We start from the raw sequence: 22,443 nt of genomic DNA, 5'->3' as shown, positions 1-22,443 counted from the left end.
ACCACAGTGCATGTGGCAGCCTCAGCAGTATCTCAGCAGAAATCAACCACGTAACTGAGGAACTGTTTATGATCAAAATCCATCAACTGCACATGACATTTCTAATATACAGTTTCAATCCACTGTTAAATAAATTTATTTTCTCTCCTTAGATGGCAATAGATGAATTGGCAGCATTGCTTATAAGGTTCTCTCAGTTTTAGCATAGGTTTATTGTTCTAGATAGCACCCTAAGGGGCAAAAATATATCCTTGTGAAAACATACCAATAAAAACCAGTTTAGACTAGAAAAAGCAGCATGTAGCCAGAACTCAGAATTTTATAAAGCTGAGCTGATGTTGAGTGGACAGAACAAGATTCTATTTCTGGTCACGCACACTTCCAGGCCAAGTTATTTGCAGAAATGTTCTTGGTTTCCAGAAGGGAGAAGTTACTGCGTATATTCCTGTCAAGATTTCTTAAGCAAACAGGAAGACTGCTGTTTTATATAGATAGCAGAGACAGAAGTCATGGAGACATATTATCAGTAGCTGCTTCTTGACTGTTTGGTTTGGCTGGGGTTTTAAACCACATTGTTGCAAGTGGATTCTCCCTAATACCTTAAAGCTTAATTAGATGAAATTTTCAAGTTATCTATCCAAGAGCGCTTTTTGTGTCTGTATTTTGCATTTCAGTCACAGGGCCATGCCAAATTTAACATCTTTCATCTAATTAATTCACTAACATTTGAATCCATTGTTTTACCTGAACTGAATGTTCAGGATTGGAGCTTCCATGAAGTCTGACACACATTCGATGTTCACAACCTGCTGAACCTGCGCACCTCCATCCACTGTGGGGTCAACAGGTTTTGTCTGAAGATTCAGGCATAGAAAAGTAGTTAAGGAAACAGATCAATTAACTGATAACTTAAAAAATGCAAATTTTCCGTGAAACTGTATGAGGAATTAGCATCATGTTTCCACTCATTCTCTGTGTGCTTCTGAACATTTAAAGCTCAGTTTTTTGTACAAGAAAAGAGTTTGTGGGGTTTTTTGTTTGTTTGTTGGGGTTTTTCATATTGACACATATACAAGCAATAACACTGAAAATTCTCAGTTGATATTCTTAAAGAAAGATGTCCTTAAAAAAGTGTGAAGGCACAAAGACTTCACAATAAAAGCCACTATTGAAAGGACTATTTTGAACATGAAAGAGATGTGTTGAGTCAAACAAGCCTGATTACTTAATCTCCCAGAAATCCTAAATTTGCAAAACCAAGCATTAGAGACCAGTCATGAATTAAGAGCTTATTTTAAAGTACCATCATCTTGGCATACATGAATTCCATCTCCATGTCAAGTTTTAGGTTATCTGCTAATGCAGTACTTGAAGGACACATTTCTACCTCTGCAACTTCATGTCAGTGGCGAAAGCTACAGTTCCAGTACAAATTTATTCAGCTTAATTTTTTGTTATTTCAGAAGTAAAATCTGTGTTTAAAAACCTGTGTTTTAAGGAAAGAATCTTTTGTCCCTGCTCTAGACTTGTTCTTTCTAGGAGAACTTCAGAGAGCTATCAGCAAGTTTCTAATTTCTTTCATGTGCAAGGACATCAGCCTTGACCCAAAAGATTTATTATATTGTGCAGCAATAAACCACAAAAACCCAATAAGAACAGACAACTGCTACTACATTTAAGGATATTTGACTGAAGGTCATCTGAGCAGATTACTGTTGGAGTAAAATTCAAGAACTGTGTTGATGTCTTATTACCATAGAATATGAACATACGTCCTGGAAAGAGAAGAAGGAGACATTAGAATTTTTAGGTCATGTAATCACATTGAACTACACGTGCTTCAATTCCCTAACACACTGTCTTTATACCTTTATTTATACCTTTCTTTAAGAACAAAATACAGTTTACATGGTTTATCTCACCAAGACATTCACAGTTTAAAATGCAGCAATTTAACCAAGCCATTAGATCTCTCCCATAGTAGCTGTCACACAGGCAGTTAAACCATCAGTGAAGTCTTTCAATTGCTTGAGAATTTTGTTAAGATGCTACCATGCCACCAGAGTTTCACAGAAAGGGAGAAGCAAGAAATTCTATTGCTAGCCTGTTCAAATTCCATCTCTTTCCTAGATGGTTCCAGTATCTTGTGCATTCAATCTGATCTGAAATGTATTGTATTTCATATATTGCTATACTTCAAGATACAAATTTTAAGAATGGTCCTTTATAAACCTGGCTGCACCAGCCATACAACCAGGCAGCTTGAGCTGGAGTGCTGGAGATCAACACTCCTATTTCATATCAGCTACCAAAACAATCAAAAAATTTAAGGAAGCAAGAGCCCACACAAAAGCTAAGGATGCACCACAGTGGGAGTTGTAAATCAGCTTAGGCCTATAATGCTATTTCCCTCTTCAATAGCTGAAAAGTGAGTCCTGTCTGGAATATCATGCTGGCATTGTGATTGATAATGCAGACATCCAACCACGGCTCAACAGATCTTACCCAGGTTCTGTCGAAATTCAGATTTCAAGCCAATTTGTAGCAACTGGTTTTCAAATAAGACTCCATTATTTTTACACACAAACCTAGGGGAAGAGAGGGAAAAAATGTTTTAAATTAAGCCACAATAAACAATATTTAGAACCACAAAATTCAGGATTTACACAGAGGATGAAGATTGCGGTTAACCTAGAATGCATCAATCTGTGAGAGAGGCCTTTGCAGAAAACTGCAGAGTTAGAAAAGACAATTTTACATCCAGAACCACCACTTATAGGACACTAAAAGAACTGACATTTTTCTTTGATAGGCTGTCTGAGAAACTATGAAAGAAACCACAATATGCTACATGCACACACACTGTCTAATAAAGTACCAGGCAACAGACATGGATTTTTCTTTTTAGTCTTGAGAACTTCTGAAACTCATTAGGTTGGTGCAGAATTGAAAAGTTTGAAGCTTTGACTGAAAGGTTTAAACCTGAAAGAAAAAAACCCTCCTTGTTTTATCATTTCTGTATCACCTAAGCCAACTGAGAGATGTACTTTTTCCACTTTTGAGAGAGGAAGCCCATTCTCCAGTGATTTCAGTCCTTTCTATCACCCTTCACTTAAAAGTAGAAGAGGTGGTCAGCAAGCATCTGCCTTTTGCATCCCAGGCACTTAAAACACACTCCCAAATATCAGTACTTTTGACAAGTACTCTGTTTTTTTATTTAGTTCCAAACAGTTGCAAAAACTTAACATACAACTGGCATTGCCTCATTTTAGAGCAGTGTGTGATAGCACTGACTTGTAAAGAAGACTCTAACGTGTATTCATGAGCCTGTCACAAAATCCACAGCATCCACAGAGGTGTCCTAGTCACAAGTCTGACAGTACATGTTTCTCTAGTTCTGCTGCTATTAAATTAATGAACAATATAGTTTTGCTTTATAACTATATTCTGGAAATTGCCCAGCCTTGCAAGGTTTTAGTATTGCTTACTTGTGAAAAAGCTCATCAGCATCATGCACAGTATCAGCTGGTTCCTCAGAAACTACCTCAGATGAAGCCAGGTCAGGGCTAGTTCAGGCAGCACAAAGGAAGAAAGGCAGTAGCGACAGAGACAGCAGGAGTTAGTAAAGACAGCTTAGAGCTTCGTTACTTCTTTTACCTCCTTCCTCAAAAATGGCACTGCTGAGCTTAATGCACGAGAAATTGATTAGCTGCCCTAGCTCAGTACCTTAAAAAGGTTTTAGGCATTAGGCAATGTTTTCCCCCACTTCTCTCCCCCATCCCATCCCGACTGTTAGAAAACAGCAATTCTTCATGAAGACAGCTGAAGGTGTTCAGTAAATGTAAATCTCTTACAGAACCAAGTCCTTTTAGGTGTTTAACTGTGACAGCAAAAGTGTTTAAGCTCAAAATCAAAAAGATAGCTGCACATTAACTACTACAAAGGTGTGCTTAAAAGCAGAGGCCTCATCAACCTTAGACACTTTTCTAATTACAGGTGCACAATCAGTTCCTAAAAACACACAAGTATTAAGCATAGGCAAGAGTACACAGGCACACAGAGAATGACTTACCCAAGCAACAGATTAGAAACAAAAGTGACAACAGCACTAAAAAAAGGCAGGAAACTGTAAAAAGCAACTTCTCAGGATCATTAGAGAAGCATTCAACAATCTACAGACAGACCAAGGAGTTGGGTATTGCTATACTTTCTTCTGCAGAGAGAAAACTCTTTATGTAACATTTGCTTATGAAGCTACTAGCACTGGTTCCTTTTTTTACCCTCTTAAAAAAAAAGGAATGAACAAGATCGTGCAGCTTCCTAAACCCCTGGTTTTGTGTTGTATGATCAAGTATCACTTCTGACCTTCCAGCAGAAACACAGGATCAAGTAATAATCACGGCAAACCTGCAACAATGCATTGCCTGATATTAAATTTTGATGGAAGTGCTAATGATCCAGGCAGATCAGTTTCCCTAATTACGTCTTTTATATTAAGATGCATTGAAAATTTGTTGTGCCAACATTCAAAATTTGGTCCTAAACAACAGTAATATGTTCTTGTCCAGTAAGACAACTGATTTTAAAGACATTCTGTGATTTTATGCCATTCATTCCCAAAAATTTAGCCAAATAACATTTGAGAGTAGCCACAGGGACTTTTAATAATGGGGTTAATAATACATTGTACCTACACTACACTTGCTAATGTAATTATAATATCAAATCCCCTTTAAAAAAAAAAAAAAAGAAACCCACTTGTTCTTTATCCCCCTTTTCACACCCCTCTGTCAGACAGTAGCAGAAAATTGAAGTGTGGCATTAAAATGTGGGGAGCAGTATCTCTGGATACAATCCATCTCAATATTTCAGTAGCAGCTTGCCATAAGTGGAGAGACAAGAATACTTTATGAAAAGAAAATAAGAATAAATGTATTCATATCAGGACAGATAACCCCCACTTCAAGACGTATGGAGATGCACAAGCAGCTTAATTTAACAAAGAAGCAAAACCACCATGAAAACCAGACACTGCTGTGTGGCAAATATCCTCAGGTTGAGAACTACAGACTCCATTTTTCCATTAGAAGCGATATTCAATAAAGACAGCACATCCAACAGAGTGTCCAAGAACACCTCTCCTGCTGCAAAACTACCACCCAGGAATGCACTTAGTATGCTGGAACAAAACCAAAAGTTATGTGTGTTTTTCCTTCAATCCTGTTTCAACAGATAAATTCTCCTTCAAATTCCTTTCAGGGTGACTTAATTACCTCGCAAAGTTGTCATCAGAACCAGGAGCAAGAGGTGCAACTGCAGAAGTTGGATCTGAAAATACATCCACGAGCAGGCTACCACTAGAGGAAGGTGGGGGAGGTGAATTGGTGACAGGGGCAGGACCCAGACCCAGCAGATCATCCTCTGATGGAGAAGGAGTAGTCTAAGGAAGACAAGACACTTTGGTGTTACACTGCAAAAATACTACCACAAAGCTGTCTCGTTTGCATAGACAACTAAGCTATAGTAAAGTGCCTCTCCCCACCCCAAATCAAGGTTTGAATGTATGTAAAAGGGTTCACACACACTGCAGTTACCACGCTGAATTTCAACTTAAGGTCATTTACAGGTGTGGTTTTCTTTTTTTTCTTTGAAGAGAGGTATGTCCAGCTAACCATTAAATAAAAGCAAAACCAAAATTAATCTAAGATCTGGTTCTGCAGAAGAAAGATTACAAAGATGTCAGTTCTTCCCCCATCTCTTTTCCTGTTAGTTTCAAGGGAAAGTAAGTACTGTAGGGAATAAAATTCCCATGTTGCTTGTCTTTCATGAAGAATCCATCAACAAAGCAAGTGCCTTTTACACAAAGCTAAATAACAAGTCATCACAGCATCTTTAAAATTGACTATCAGTTTAATCCTGGTTTCTGAAGCCTAGCAATCTTAGAAAGAATGTAAACCCAACCAGCAAAAAAAAAGCAGGGCCTGTAGCCAGTTTAAGCTGCAAACACTAGAGGAAGAGACAAAATGTTTAAACTGTTTTTTCCTCAAATAGAACAAATCAAGCAGTCAGGACACAATCATGCAACAGAAGCTGCATATATCTGCCCAAGTCACATGCAAGAATAGTCCAGACTCTTAATCAAAATGGCCATGTTATTAGACATTAGCAGCTTCCACTATGTCAGATAATCTGAGGATGAGTCATGAGATGAGTTTGCATGAATCTGAAATCTTGCTTTTTTAAGCCAACTCCAAGTTATCATATACTCCATACAGTATAATGAAAAATTCCCTGGCAAAAGACTTTTAAGAAGCCAATAATTAGGACCAACTGAAAACAAACAAAGGTTGGACCTCAAATTTCTAACATTTTTGGAATCTAAACCAGAAAAAGCCACTAGTGAAGGTAACACTGTGCAGTTTGTTACATGGCTGCAACACACATGAAGCGAACCTTGTAAAGTACAGTGCAATATTAACATCCAGTCATTTCAATTTGGCATTCAAAGAAAATTTTACAACTTTTCTGCTGGAAAGATACTTCTGGTAAGTCAAAACTGTTGCACTTGGAGTAGCTACTCTTATACACTGCAGTGACTAAGTAGTAAATTGTTATGCTTTAACAAACTGGGCAGGGAGCATGCTACAGTATTTCCTTCTCTAGGTAATCTTCTACACATCTTAAATCTAATTACAAGTTACTCTAGGCATTAAAACCAGAAAGAAGTATTACATTATGGGAAAAATTGATCCTACCGGCTTTAACTGACAACAAAAAGTTTCAGCTCAGAAGAAAAAAAAACCAAAAACAGAACTGTGGACTTGTCTAGCATAATTGAACTCAAATTGTACTGACAAATAAAAAGTAACAACTTTATATAGATTTAAGGATATCCTGGTGAAGGTAAGTGTTGTCCATTTCTGTTAAAAACAACAGCCCAAACCAAGATGCAAAATAACATGTTAGACAAAGCAGAAAAAACAGCTGATACTCTGAAATTCAAGTTAACTCCTTTTAAATATTTAAATATTACAATCTCACCCTCAGTGCAATTTGATCAAGGAAATTCACATCTCTGAAATAACAGCAACATTTTTTAAATAACAATGTAAAAGGGATTTTTTTTAGGCTGCAGACAGTTTGTCCCCACTTACATAAAATTTCCAAAGGAAAACTGCATCCAAGCACAATGAAAGGAAAGCAACTGTACATCCCCCACTTTATATCAAGCATCCAAAGTCTTAAGCTTCAGATGGGAGGTTGCAAATCCCAAAAAAGCCACTTTAGGAAACCAGTCTTTTCTCACTTGCACACCATCTAAATTAATGAAATAACAGCTCTTAAACTCACAACAGTGGCATTGAGTGCAGGTTCAGCACTTCCATTCATATCAGAGCTCCTCTCCTTTTTGATCTCTTCCAGGTCAGTAACTGTGCCTGGGCCTTTCTTCTTCTTCAGTTTAGCCAAAATGGAAGATTCCCTCTCTGGAAAGGGAGGCATTTCTTCCAACACTGTAGCCTTACCATAAGAGAAAAAAAATCAGTTAAACTTCAGAGAAAAAGCCAAACCAGCTTTTAAGTCTTTGAAGAGACACACCCTCATGATTGCATAAAGCAAAAGCAGAAGTAGTTACCCTCACAGAAAATTATTATGCAGTTTACTGTAGTGAGAGATTGATTGCTTTTTTGAAAGGAAAAATGCTTTAAAACTTTCTGAAGTCCTTCAAAAGCATGTGGTTAAGAAAACAGGAGCATATCACTTCTCTGAAACAGTGATATTTAAAAAAAGAAAATTTAAATCATTAGATCATAGCAGACCTAAGGGTCCTTAAGTCAGGCAGACCTAGACTTAAACCACAAAGAATACTCAAGTTTCTACCCAGACCTAAGAATTTATTAGATGTCAGAACCAAATGTGCAATGCTCTGCTCAGATCTGAGAGCACCACGCTAAATCACTGAACTTCAAGAGACAAAAAATTACACTTTTCCTGCCCACCATCAAGTAAGTCCTCAAAAGAAAGTCCCAGCCTTTTGATATCTAAATCCTCTAGGACCCTGTATTGTGCCAGCTTTCCCTGGCTTCTCTGCTCCAGATTAACATGTCTTAATGGTCATATGTCCCACTACAGCAATAACAACTTGGAATTTAGCTCTAAATTAAAGATGAATGGAGCAGAATTAAGGAGACTTAAAGAACCAGCACCCACATTGTAATCCTGAGATTTCTGAGCAATTAGATAAGGTTTAGTTGAGTTTAACTCGCTGACAGCATAATAAAGAAAATAAACCTTTATACCTACCAATATATCAGTACTAGCAATAGTACTGAGCCTCAAATACTCAACAGCTCTCTGCTGCAGCTCAACATCAGCATTCTTCAGCTGACTGTCACTGCGCAGCACATCTTGAATTGTAGTTTTGATTTCTGGAAACAGGTTCACAAACTTGATGTAGGTAGACAGAAGCAGAGCTCGGGTAGGAACACTACACAGATGAAACTTGGAATGTAGCAAGTTGAACTGGATGAGGGGACTTAAAAGAAGGGGAAAAAGAACTTGTTCAGTTTTGTAGATAGGATAATCTCTATATGTTAATATTGCATTATTAACAAGATCTGAATGACTTGTTAACTAGCCTTTAGGGATACTGGGAATTGTTTACAGAAAGCATTACGACTCCAATTCAGTATTTTAGAAGGTGTTTTACCTTGATCTTGGATCACCTGCTATCAGATTTCCAAATTCTCCCAAGATGTAGCCACCTACTTTTACAAGATTCTCGTGGCATGCTGGAGCTTGAAGGGCCTGTAACACATTAATAATCATTGATATGCCATGTACAAAAAGAACCATATTTTCTGTCACTTCCATTCCCAGTTTTCTCATCTACTTTCCTGCAAGAGCAGACTACGGATCTAGGCACTACAGAGTACTTATGAGAAAAACATCATGGGTGATATGATTTCAGAGAAGACTCTAAATTTGAGCATTAGTTGATAAAGAGCATTCTTAGGCCCATCTAGCAGTACTGTGGACTTTTGATAGAGCTCCTTAAGTTTCCCCTGTTGCACCACGTGCTGCTTCCTTGATTCTTAGCTCATTTTGAAATTGAAAACAGTTAATCTCACCTCAAAAACAGTCTTTGCTGCATATCCTTGCACATCATCCCTGTTGATGACAATCTGAATAACTCGGTACCACACTTCTTCACTGACATAGTCACCAGCAATGCGAATCAAATTCAGGATTGTATCCACATACCACGTGTAATCCACTGCATACTTCTCAGCTAGAATTGCAACCTTCAGAACCTGAGCACACAAAAGAGAACACAGAAGGTTGACTAGCTTTTACTATGAGCTGTATACTCCTGGTGATGCCCCACACTGGCCCAGAAGCCTCAGTTTCAGATGCACGAGCTTGTTCACCTGTTCCCACAGCCAAGGTGAAAGGTGAACATTGAAATGCTGTGCCAGAATACAGCAGTTGCCAGGCACATATTGCTTTGCCATAATGCATTCAAATATGTTGTATCTTTGTGATTTTCCAATTGTGTACCTAAGTGATCAAGAGCAATTTACAGAACATTTTTTGTTTGCTATAAAAACACCATATAAACTACCACTGAGACAGGATCAAATAGGAAATTGGAAACCTCTCAAAAAAAAAAGGGAAAAGCAAACTCAAGATAGCACAGGCAAATAGAAACACCAATGCACAGCTGACTTTTTCAGGTCATACTCACAGATTCCTGTATCCTGAAGCAAACAATCAGCTTCAGGGGAGACCCCACACAATTTATTATCAGTTGCACTTACTACTCTTAAAAGAACAGGTCAGTATAAGGGAACAGAATGAAATTCTCACTATCTGCCAAGTCATGGGACAATACCAAGAGCAACCAGACAGCACAAGAGGTAAATCAAAAAGTAGTATTCCACATTCACTTCTCCAACCAAGGGACATCAGCATGTAACTAAGCTAAATAACTACTCTTAAGTACAAGTTTTGTTCACCATCCTAAAAAGGTGGAAGTTGAACATTTCAACTTTTATCCTACTGGTAGGAAAGGGATAGATATCGGGCCTCTTAGCTGATTAGAAGGTATTGCTTCTGGGAACCCTTAGACTGAACATTCTCAGAGCATACAAAGTTCTACCTACAAATAAGCATTTACCACTAATTTTTGAAGCTACTGGACAATTGACTAGAGTAGGACCTAACTCTCAGATGTAGAGAATGTGTTCGTGGCTCACATATAAAATTAATTTCACTTTCTATATGCACTGTACCGAGACCAAGATCAGCTTTTAAAATTCTTTACTTTCCAAGGATTACCCCCTGGATTATCTTAGCCTAAATTATTCGCTATTAGACTACAAAGTTAGGAGTTTTTTGTTTGTTTGTTTTAGTAGTTTTCTCTTTTTTTTTTTTTTAAAGCCACCATGAAAAGCAATCTCTATCATAGACTATGCAGCATCCTAATCAATAAATTATACTTATGGTACCAAATCCAGCTATGAAACAAATATTTAAGAAAAACACCAATAGCTTACAATTTCTTCTCTAATGGAATAATCAGCAGTCTCCAGGTAATTGAGCATTTCAGCCACAATCTGCTGGGCATTGCTTCGGTCACACATTGCATACAGGAGATCTACAGCTCTTTGTCGTACACTTACATCTCTCTCAGTCTGCAAAAAGAGTCAAAGGTCAAGGTGATTTCATCTTTGTTTGGAAAGTACATGCAACTTAAGAGATGAAACTTAATATTACACACAGTCAAATTTAAAACAAATGAATGTGCATAATTTTTCAAATGCAGAATTAATTCAGATATACCCTTTATATAAGCTGTGAGTTTTTTATACTATTTCTCACTTTCAGTCACCTAGGAAAACCTCAATGGAGGGGACTCAGCTTCCTGCTTTTAAATACTATCACAAAAATTCAAATCATCAGGTTTTGTTTCTGTAGCGTACTTATTCAAATCTGTGCAGTTGCTGAAAGAATGGAGGAGTCTGTACAGAACACCTCAGTATTATGCAGAATAGGGTGGGTGAATTTGTGGTCCACTATGCACTGAGTAACTGGTACCAGTGGCCATAAATGCACCAATAACTGGATGAAATTCTTAAATTGTTACCAGGCCAATGAGCATTTAGCTATCTGCAGGTTTAGTGTCAGCCATTCCTGTAACAACTGAAGTCCAGCTAGAACAAATGCATACTTTGAACTTAGACAAATGTATAAATATGCTACAGCACAAACTTGGAAGAAAAAGCATTTAAACATCCAAGTATGCAAGTAAATTTACATGCAAATCAATCTTACTCTTTTGACTTCTGCTTTGTCACATAAACACGGCCTAGGAATGCATCTCTTTGGTTTCTGTATTTTACAATTCTGTAGTGCAAACTGATCTGCTCTACCACTCCCCATAAGCTATTACAGCAAAGGAACAGTGTCCAATACTCAGCATTCTCAATTTTGAAATTTCACATTTTTAAACAATTATACATCTTCAGCCTACACTTTAGTAGATACCAATGTTACAGGAGACACAGCTCCAGGTATCAGATTTACCAGCAAGGTGCAAAAATCAACAAAAGCTGACCTCTCTAATTGCCAGCACAGCAAGATTTTGCTGGATTGAGGTAAAAAACTGAGGTAGACTTCAAAGAACAACTCAGTTTGATCCCCAAGTGTTATTAACTTAATTTGAGACAGGGAGCTTGGGGCAGTGGGGGAGAGGGCATTGAGGCAGGGCAGAAGACAACACTCATAAACAGACCACACACTTCAATATTTACCTTCAATGCATTGATAACTGTTTCTATGTGTGTTTTCACAGCCTCATGTGAGAATTCAGAGCTGGCAAGCGTGCACATGCTTTCCAGTGCTAGGTAACGCAAATTAGTTTCTCGGTGCTGCAAGAACTGACCTAGCTGGTTACAGGCACGGACTAGTAGGTTTGGCTCACTGCACAGAACAGGAGAGAAAGTGAAAGGGTTAAAAGCAACAGGTTTGAGAACACTCAATTCAGAATACTATTTCTGCAGTGAAGATTGCTTAAAATGCTTCAAAGTGTCTGATAGAATACTTTGCTAGTGAAATGCAAATTTGATACTGTGAGCAAATAATCTCTGTTGGATTAGAGCAGTGGGGTCAATACAAAACATCAAAAAAAGAAGCAGCAAAACCCAAAGCTACACAGTTCATTAACACTGTTCACTTACATTGCTGTGGTTGAGCTCCAATCTCGCAAGCAACTTTGTGTTCTTTTCCCCTTCACTCCCTCCCCCATTAAAATCTGATAAACTGTTCAAGACATAGCCCCATCTTTTCACTTTAAAAGCCCCTCCGATAATGGAAGTGTTGTCCCAGCTCACCTGTCATGATGTATAATTAAGCTTATTGCCTCAAACAGGACAGCATTCTTTGCATTCGAGTGTTGCACTTTCTTTGACTTTGGTGGCTCCTGTGCTTTGTTGAGGATGGTTTCCAGGCATTCTGTCAGACGGCCACGTACCGCAGGGTCTTCTGGAGAAGAATGAGCCGTTGGACAACTTCATTTTGCTCCAAACCCTAATCCCTACCTTAGGTTTTCCCCTGACTAAATCTAAATTAACTAAATTATTCCAAGACATTAAAAAAAAATTACACTCCCCAACATACATGTGGGAAAAGAATTCCAAGCCTCAATTCTATTTGGGTGAAAACAAAAGCCAAACACAATCTGTACTACAACATACTTGGAGGTTTTAATACAGTTGATGGTATTAATGAATGTTTAAAATGGCAGCTGCCAGTGATTTGTAAGATGCAGAGTTGTTGGATATTTTGTTAAAATTAAACACAACATAACTCAAAAGGCCAAGTAGCTTAGAGCTACCAGAGACACTCAGGAGTACAAACTTCAGTATCTTTGCCTTAAGACAATGTGCTTGCACTCCAAGGTATGGTAACACTGCAGTGCAGTAGCTCTTTGGAGCCAGTGTACTGTGTAAGAGAAGACCAGTGCTGTGATGTGTGCATTACCTGGAGGTGGATAGCACTGTAACAACCTCAGAAGTTTCACAGATAGCCAGGGAGCAGGAACAAAGTAGTATGTGTAGTCCTGAAGGTCTGTTGATGCAGAAGTTACAATCTGTAAAACAAACATCCAGCATGTAAATTGCTGAAGTTAATTGATTCACAAGCATGAAAAGGAGCCAAAGAACACTGTAGGTCACCTCTGACAGAAGCTTAAAAAACTGTGTCACTAGCAAAGTCTACTTCAGTAGATTAATTAGGTGCAAGCTGCCATGTTATGAGTATACCACAGTAAATGCTAGTAATGGAAATCCAGTCTTGTAGATACAGTAGTCTAGAAAGTCTCTTCTGAAAGCCTACTTGCTTTTTTAAAGAATGAAGACAACCATCTTGTAACATCAAAATGTTTAACCAGAAGTTTGACTTTCTCTGTTCTAGCAATTCACAGATTCAGTCAAGTCTGGTGGCTGCTGACAGGTGAGCCTGCAATTCAAGTACAACATGCTAGGACAGACTGACCTAAAGCAGAAGGATCAACTTACACCTTCAGTAACATCCATACAGCAAAGCAAACAAGAGATATTATTCACAGAAGAGGTTTATATACATAATGAAATGTGATAAGGATTAGATTACCCCTCTTCATAGATTTATTTTACCCCTTTTATTCTAGGGTAACCATGAGTTTGGCACCAGCTTTGCTCAAAATAATTCTATCTAATTCTTACTGCTCCATTACAGAACAGCCTTTCACTTCCCTCAGCACTCCCTTGCTTTTAAGTATTAGTGAAAAAAAAATCTTCATATTTGAAAAGAAAGTAAATAAGTAATTTGGGTATAAGACTGCATAAAACTAGGTGTAAAATACACTTGTGAATTAGTCGCCTCCCTAGTCTCTTTCCCCCTTCCGAAAGGAGGGGGAAAACAAAATCAAATAAAACAGTGACATCAGTTTTCCAGCACAGAAATGTTAACTTACAGACATGTCTCTCCACTCCTCTCTGCCACTGCTTAAACTCCCTACATAATTTACAGAATATCAGATGCTTATTATTATTAACTTAGCACCAGCTCAAAAGAAGGAATAGGAAGGCAATTAGTCTTGTAAGAAGCTTAGATAAAGTTAAAGCTACAGTTTGTATTTTTGAGGGTTTTATGTGAAGTCTGTAGAATCAGTCTTTGATCCAACTATTCTTTGCTATTACAGCAACAAAGTGAGGATTACTGTTTGGAGCACAGCAGGGATTAAACCAAGAAAGTCTGGGCAAGCCAATACAGCTTTCTGTCCTGGTTAGCAACAAGCATTTAAAGAGGTTACCTGAAGCACCTCCATGAAGTGACACTGAATCATCTTCACATTTCATGGTACAGTAAACTAATCTGACCCTAGAAAGCAGAATAGGAAGCTAACCTGATCTAGAAAGCTGAGTAAATTAATCAACAATGAAGTATTATCAGGGTCATCATTGGACTCACTCTGCTTAATCTAGACACTGCCAAGGAGACTGAAGTCTTAAACTCTTCTGGGTTCTTCTGTGCCAAAGTGGTGATCAGACTTGTAGCGGCAGTAACCACACCCTAGAAAAAAAACCACAACACAAAAAACAGTGTTCAATTTTGGATCAGTTTATAACACTGCCCATTAACACCTTTCAATCCAAGTGATTTTTAATATACAAAAAAAAAAAAAAAAAAAAAAGTTTATCCCCATTACAAAGCCCTGCATTAAAAATACTCTAATTTGGCTAGCAGCTGGACTAAGTACACACCAGCAGAATCCAACAGAGTTTTCAACAACATGATACTGCCATGCTTGCAGAATATTTTTGGCTATTTTTTGTATTAGCTTTGTCTCTAAATAAATTAGCCCTACAATCACAGGTCCAATTTTACATTGACTTAATATTTGACTTTATATTTGGATAGCACATCTAAAATAAGAAAGCTGTATTAAAATTAAGCCTGGACACAAATTGTCTTACTATACAAGCAAAATATGAGCAGAAGAAATTCAATGCAGCAGATCATCCAGGAAAGAGTTCTTACAACTCAGCATGAGGAGAGGGCTTTGTATAACACAAGCATTGGATATTACTACTGCAGACTAAAGCACTCATTACTGTTGAGGGACAGGTATTAATAGCCTTTTCATAAAGTAACTGGACTGGGGGAAAAAAACAGGGTCTCCTTTCTAAAGCAAGAGAGTTTTTTAAGCAAAGTAAGAATGACATGGACACCACAGGGCAAGGAAGTCTAAGCAATGACAAATCATGTCTTGAATCTTTAGTGCAGATCTAATCTTAAAAGGCCTAAGATAATTAACATTACACCTGTGCAATGTGACTTAGTGTAACAAGGCATAAGATTAATTAATTTACAGCCAGAGGAAAAGAACAACTTGTACATACTATTCTTGTATCTACAATGAAAAGGTAAACAAAGCTTTATTAAAAATTAATAAATACAGCAAATTTTCTTCCCAAAGCCTGAAGACAACAGCAAGCCACTTGCTTGAAAGACTCAAGCAGAAATAAATGCTGTATTTAACAGCAGAAGTCACATCATTCTCTATACACACTAGGCCCAAGAAGCAAAATGAGTCTGATTTACCAAGTGCTGGTCATTGAGGAGATGCACCACTCGAGATGTCCAGTCTCCCATAGGAACAAGGTCAGGAGAAGTTCTGTATAAACGCAGCAAGCATAAAGCAGCACTTTGCTTCACACTATCCATAGTGTCTCTGCAAGACATACATACTGATTTAAAATACAGTTGTTAAGGCACAGCAATACCTGCAGGACAGCTTTATGCCAGATTTCACACTGACTCAGCATCCCTGGCCAGGCTGCATCTTTTCAACAGAAGTTCACTGAAGTCTTCTTATGCTGAAGTATTTGTTCTTCTTAATTTTTCTAGTAAGTTTACTTAGTCAAGTTTTCAACTATTATAGAAGCTACAAGACATATGTAATGATTCTTTACAAACTGGAGTAGAATTTCACATCTTTTACGAGAACTGAAAGTTCATCTCATCTGATCACAAGAAGAAGCTTCTTCCAGGCTGATTGAAATCAGACAGTTCAGATATACTACCTTAAGAATGTGATCAAAGCAGGATCTACTGATAGGTCCTGCATGTCAGATGGAAACCATGAACTACTCAACAGCTTCATCACCTCCAGCTAGAATGTAAGGTGGCTGTCAACAAGCACACAACCAACAAATCTGTTCACCTTGCCATCCCTGCTGCCGGCACAGAAATGGACTATTTTAAGAGTGGCAAGCAACTATTCTAGTTCAGTGAACTCCTTTCCACAAAGCTGTTGATTAAGCATTTTGTGTGATGGACAGACAACAGCTATAAAATGTACAGAGCACTACCAGTAAGAGTATTAAGAGGCAATTTGTAATGTGGTTAATCTTGGTTAAATGTTCAGAAACCTCTATATCCCCAGTAGAAGTTCAGCCCAGCTATTCTTCATAAATTTACCAGTTTTCCATGAGATCAAGTTGTACCTCTGTTAAAAACCACAAACCTATTCCTCCTGTCTCTAATTCATATTTAAGCCAAGAGAGCTATGCTGAATTGGCAAATGCAACTGACAAAGCTCATTCTGCCCAGGTCACTTAGGACAGGCACACAAACATATTTCATATATATTATCTTAGAAACGCAGAAGGAATGAGACCCTGAAGAGTGATCTCAGAAAACATAGACACAGCTTGAAGTTTAAACAACTGACCTGAAGGTGCTGTGCTCTCTTTGCAATTAGTGAACCCAAGTGAAATTTTTGGAATTTTTTAAGGCTCTCTTATTAAAACCCCATGACTCATCACTGCAGCACTGTCCCCACTATGCTACATGGAGAACAACACCTGGCAATGGTAGTGGCCTGACATTTAAAGTATTAATATCTTTCTTATGCCACATGTCACTTTTTATATTAATGTAAGACAGTTACTTGTTATAAAAAGATCCATGCACATTCTAAAACATTTCATATCCATAAGAGTTAAATGCACTGTTTGCATTTGGACATTTTAAGTTTTAAAGTAAATTAGCCCTACGATCACAGGTCCAACTTTACATTGACTTAACTATAGTTTCAGACATTTGCCAGGTCAGTTTAGAAACTTTCAGCTATACCAAAGTAAGAAAGTTGGTAGTGACTATTTGCCATTTACATGTATTGCTCTTTATATGGTTAGTAGAGGAAGCAAGAAAACTCACAAATCAATATTATGAAGTCAGTACATTCACATAAGAACTTCAGTTTATAAGAAAATTTGTAATATAAACATCTATTTAGGTTCATTTATTTCTTTTTTCATCATGAGAGGTAAGGAAAGTAAAACATATGTATTTCAGGGGTATTCAGTACCACAGATCTATCCAAAACAAAAATCACGTCAAGCTGTAAAAGCCTATTCAAGACACCAAAAGTCTTAATTTCCATGTAGTCTTGCACTCCTACAAGCAACTCCACACCCAGGCAAGTGAAAGCACCTGCAGGTATTGGAACTGTCATTATACTGCAAGTCCAGGGCTGTAGAGCCCAAGCACGGATTAAGGTGCTGCAATGGAATCAAGTTGCTGTAAAGTATATCGCTGTTGTACTTGAAAGAGGCATGTCACACCTACCCAGCCACAAGAATTTTGGGAATTTCTCCAGCAAAAGCTTCTGCCATCTCCCGGCTGCCCACATTGGCAATGCAGTGCAGAGCAAGGCCCATGAAGGTGGGGTTCCGGCTGGCCAGGTCGTTCTTGATGGCGTTGTTTATCAGGCGAATGAGCTCGCTGTTGGAGTTCACCAGCACCGAGATGAACAGATAGCCCTGTGAGTCACAACATGGAAAATCTATTTTAGCTGACTTCATTTATTGTGGCATTAAAAGGAAACACGATTTATTTGACACATACACTTCTCTCCAATGCCATATGGGCAGAAATGGGTATTTAGACAGAGCAAAGGCTAGAAAGGTCAAGTGAATTGAACAAAAATGAGTAAGTTCAGTGTTACCCTAATTATCTGGTTTTAAGTGTTTTCTCAGTCTATTCTGGCATATACTCAAAAGATTGTTGAATGGGGACCAATCAAAATTTTGGCTTATTATTCAAATATTAATAAGTTACATGCACCTGATAAACACAGCCTTACCTAGAGAGATGGAAAGAGACATTCAGAAAATTAAAAGGTTACTTACCTTTAAATGCAAGACTCAAGACAGTTTCTTAAAAAGAGTAATAATTTTATGCAGAACGCCCATTTTTTGCAACTAGTTCAAGAAGTCCCTGTGCACAAAGGTGTTTAGACTTCAGAATCATTCCTAGAGCTAAAATAAGGCTTTAAGCCACAGCAGGGGGAATGAAGCAAAATTCTTTACAGACTCCACAGCTAAGGCAGGATATTAGACAGACCAGTTTATCTTTTTTAGAGTTCAAGTTACTCACAATTTGTTTCTCTGTATATCTATTGGAACTGAGCAGGTTTACAGCCTCCATGTGACCAAAGTCAATGTCATGCCCCAGCAGAAAGATAAAGAGCAGTTTGCAGACATATTTTTTCTTACTGTAACCATCCAGAGCCTTGTCACCTGAAAAGCAATGAAACAAACAGCAATTAAGTCTATGCTGAGTTTTTACCTTGGTTACTTAGTGATAATTCCATCTACCATTATCTATATCCTAAAGGATGGTGATGAAAGGATAGTCAGGAAATAATGCTATCATCTAGTCCCTGAAGTAACTTCCAGTACCCTTGGAGTATGTTCTTACTAAGAGGCAGCACATCCATGTTTGCTCCATTTTGATTTTCCTGCTTTGGTTAAGAACATGTATATCTTCTATACACATTCTCCTCTTAAACCATTTATCAAACCTTCATCTCATTCAAAGTGTTAACATATTTTTCCAAGTGCACCACTGTAGAGAACTCAGTAGCAACAACAAAACAAAAAAAAAAAAAAAAAACCACAAAAAACAAACAAACAAAAAAAAACAACCCAGCAAGTTGTTTTACAAAGATCAGGTGACAATGGTCGATCCCAAAGACTCAAAGAAACACACAAAACGAGATTACCATGGAATTTTGAAGTTCTTGTAAAATGAAAGTATTCACAAGTGTTCCAGTTTCAGAATAAAAACGCACTCAAAATAGGTTTGGCCATATGTTGCAGTACTGCCGATTTTAGAAGCTTGCAGAAGCAACATGGAGCAGTGCAGCTTCCAGTTCATTGGGAGACCATTGCTCTTCCTGAAGGGAAGAGCTACACAGGAATATAACATTTCTGTGTTACATCCTCTCCATACCTCAAATCAGGAAATACAGGGGTATCCAGCACATCAGGAAATAAAGGGGTAGCCAGTAAATCAGGCAAGACTGACTGTTGGGTAGCAAAAATATGATATCTACTGCTGCCTAAAAGACTATATAAGCTCCTTCACCTCAGCATTCTGGGCCTGGAATAACTGATCTGTCACATCAAGTGTGTATTCCTTAGTGATGGACAAGTTCAGCCAGAACAGCACTACATACACTAAAGCTTCAATAAGATATCCTTTACACATTGCCCTTTACAATAAAAGCTAAGCTTCCTTTTTATTTTATATTTAGCTGCCTATTACATAAATCTGAAGTTAAAGAAGAATCCTAATAGTAATAGTAGTAATCCTAATAGTTGCTCCTTCTTCCTTCTCATGAACTGATACAGAGGCATATTAAATTTGCCAGGCCACAAGAATCTACAGCTCCCCTGGATTTCACACTACATTCACAGACTGGATAAAAACCAAGGAAACCTTACCACTACTAAACTTACAGTTAGTGAAGGAATGAAGACTACCCATCTCTGTGTGAGGACATGCAACAGTGAGCCAAGAGAAAGCATACCAGCCCACTGAAGTACATGATGGTAAAAGGTTGTCTACAGGCTGCAACTATGCATTTTGGGGGTTCCTTTCTATTCTGACCTTAAAAAAAAATTCTTCTATTTAATCTTATTTCCACTGAGATACATTTAAACAAACCACTGCTATTTCAATGCAGACAATGATACCCTTCTACTTTGGGATTTTAGGCACCCATTATTTTTTTTTTGCTGGCACAGACAGTGAATCAATTGCCAACAAACTTCACCTTAAAGTTATTTTTATGTTGTAAAAAGAGTTGTCTTCAGGTCCATACTACAGAAGCCAATATAGGTAATTTTACTTCAATATAGGAGGCAACACTACTGAAGATACCCATGGCAGTGAAATTCTGCTGCACTGGATCCCATAAGCATCCTCTGACAACAGCCAGCTCTGCAGAAAGCTGTCTAAAGACATGTTTTCTTCAAACCATTTTTACAGTTTGCTGCAATAAGGCTCTTTTTGTGCTGAGCCATGAAACAAATGTAGGGAATTTTGCTCTTCTAGACATTGGAATTTCTGTCAGAAGAATCAGAGTGAAACATCCAGTGAGAAATATTTTTTTTTCCCCTTCTTTGGAAGCAATATAGCCAGAGGAAAGAGAAGATACTCAACCATGTCTGCTTATATGCTGTGACCTCCAAACTATGGTGCAAGCAACAATGGAGTATTCTGCATAAATACTTTCTGTTATACTATTTTCCCAATGAAATGGCATTTAAGAGCAGAAGCTTCTTCCTATCCCACCATGGCAAAGAGAAGCAGATCAAAGATACCTTTCCTTAGGAGAGGCAAGGGAAAAAAACCCAAAAACAAAACACAGGAAAAAGGCAGTGTCAGCTTTAGTTTTCTAGTATTTTTTCAGCTGCTTAGGAAGAGTTGCTAAAAACTCCTAAGATTTGATTTTAATTGGTCATCTACATGAAATACAAAAGGAAAATAAATAATCAGTGAATAAACTAGTGGGTCTTTATATTACCTAGCAACAAAAACCACTCCCACTCCTGACAATCCAGCTATTCTAGGGGACCAATGAAAGGAACAGGCGATGTGCAATACCATTCACAGATACTACTGTGACTCACAGAAGGGGGCACTAAATAAGCTGAATCCATTTTAGTCAGTCTAACTCTACTGGCCAAGCTCTACATAACTGATCACTTACTATGGTATTGGATAGCATTAATGTCATTAGTTGCTTCTCTGAGATTCAGATATACCAAGAGACATCAAAAAGTAGCTTTCACATGGACTTCACCACAAATGAAGACAGCCCAATCTCCAAAATCGAATTCCCAGCAGGCCAAGAGGCTGAACTACAGTTGCCTGTTAGTGTACAATCCATCAGCAATATACAAAAGTATTAAATCTATTCTCTGATATTCTCAAATGACTGTTGTTGACTCTGTGATACCAGAAGGGAAGAGGGATTACAGAATGCTGCAATCCAATTGCTGAACGAAGAACATAAGGGATAAAAGTATGTATACTTTGAACTGCATCAACTTTCACAACAAACTATTTATCAGAGATTGGCAATTCCTTTTTTATGTTTAGGACCCAGCTATTTAGAACATTATATCCTTCCAAGATGCCAGTATTTTAAGAGCTCAGATTAGCAAGCTCCTTGGATATCAGGGTATTTGAAGAATTTTTGATAGAAGCTACACCATGGAATCAAGCACAAAACACATCACCATCCTACTAACAAGCAGATTCCTTCTCCACCATGTGGTATCAAAGAAAAATATTCTAAAATCAGTATCTGAAACACCTTTTCTGAAGACAGAAAAAATGCTACACTCACTACTTTCAAAAGCTCCTGCTTCTTGTATACAGAAGTGAAGGCAATGCAAGAGTTCTCAGGCAAGAAGTTTATAAACCAGGCCAAGTTAGAGTTCCTACAGCTCATCTTCAAAGTCTTATTAGTTCCCAGCAATAACAGAATATCAGGGGTTTTAATTTTTTTTTATTATCTAATTACCTGAGCAATTTGAAAAACAGCACTTCAAAGGTCTCACAATAGTTGTCTAACTCTAGCTGTCTTGTGAAGAAGTCTGTGACTCTGATTCTTATTGAAATTTTAACTATTCCACTCCCTTCCATGTTGCATTTATGAAGAGTTCTGAAGGTTCTATTTTAAACATTACTAACAAGTCTCATTACTTAAGTATGTGTTAAAGTAGTACAGTTTCCCCCAGTCCCAAGCAAACATCCAAACAAGAGAAGGAAATGTCACATGCTCTGTTATCTTTATTGCAATACACAATCATTTCTTTTAACTCAGCTCATTTTCAAATGCTTTCAGGAACATTTGCAAGTGCTGCAAATCAAGTCAGCAGAAACAGGAAGGATTCACAATACAAGTCAGCAGGTTTCGAGCACAGTGGGCATTTCAAAGGCTACTTGCTTTTCCTGAACAAATGTTTCAGTTATTTGGCTAAGAAAACAATGAGTACTACTAAGAAATAATTACTACTTCTAAATTGCTGTGTATCA

At 37.8% G+C, this 22,443-nt stretch overlaps 1 protein-coding gene across 4 annotated transcripts in view; it reads right to left on the bottom strand.

Annotated features, from left to right (window-relative positions):
- The window catches only part of AP2A2 (adaptor related protein complex 2 subunit alpha 2), a 45,037-nt gene that overhangs the window by 5,149 nt on the left and 17,445 nt on the right, over positions 1 to 22,443 (bottom strand). The window contains exons 3-19 of one of the 4 annotated variants that reach the window (XM_021555161.2): positions 18,487 to 18,629; positions 17,677 to 17,870; positions 15,646 to 15,775; positions 14,512 to 14,613; positions 13,042 to 13,150; positions 12,393 to 12,543; positions 11,814 to 11,982; positions 10,557 to 10,694; positions 9,129 to 9,311; positions 8,708 to 8,805; positions 8,302 to 8,533; positions 7,351 to 7,518; positions 5,274 to 5,440; positions 3,489 to 3,566; positions 2,506 to 2,588; positions 1,686 to 1,775; positions 745 to 868 (exon numbers count right to left, since the gene is read on the bottom strand). In XM_021555161.2, coding sequence (XP_021410836.1) covers positions 745 to 868; positions 1,686 to 1,775; positions 2,506 to 2,588; positions 3,489 to 3,566; positions 5,274 to 5,440; positions 7,351 to 7,518; positions 8,302 to 8,533; positions 8,708 to 8,805; positions 9,129 to 9,311; positions 10,557 to 10,694; positions 11,814 to 11,982; positions 12,393 to 12,543; positions 13,042 to 13,150; positions 14,512 to 14,613; positions 15,646 to 15,775; positions 17,677 to 17,870; positions 18,487 to 18,629 — 2,359 coding nt within the window. The remainder of the gene's footprint in view (positions 1 to 744; positions 869 to 1,685; positions 1,776 to 2,505; positions 2,589 to 3,488; positions 3,567 to 5,273; positions 5,441 to 7,350; positions 7,519 to 8,301; positions 8,534 to 8,707; positions 8,806 to 9,128; positions 9,312 to 10,556; positions 10,695 to 11,813; positions 11,983 to 12,392; positions 12,544 to 13,041; positions 13,151 to 14,511; positions 14,614 to 15,645; positions 15,776 to 17,676; positions 17,871 to 18,486; positions 18,630 to 22,443) is intronic. The other 3 variants (XM_021555162.2, XM_021555163.2, XM_021555164.2) reach the window with 3 other exon arrangements.

This window comes from Lonchura striata, chromosome 6 (genome assembly GCF_046129695.1).
Source record: "Lonchura striata isolate bLonStr1 chromosome 6, bLonStr1.mat, whole genome shotgun sequence".
Classification (NCBI taxonomy): domain Eukaryota; kingdom Metazoa; phylum Chordata; class Aves; order Passeriformes; family Estrildidae; genus Lonchura; species Lonchura striata.
The sequence above is the reverse complement of the archived record's forward strand: the minus strand, read 5'-3'. Positions and strand labels throughout refer to the sequence as shown.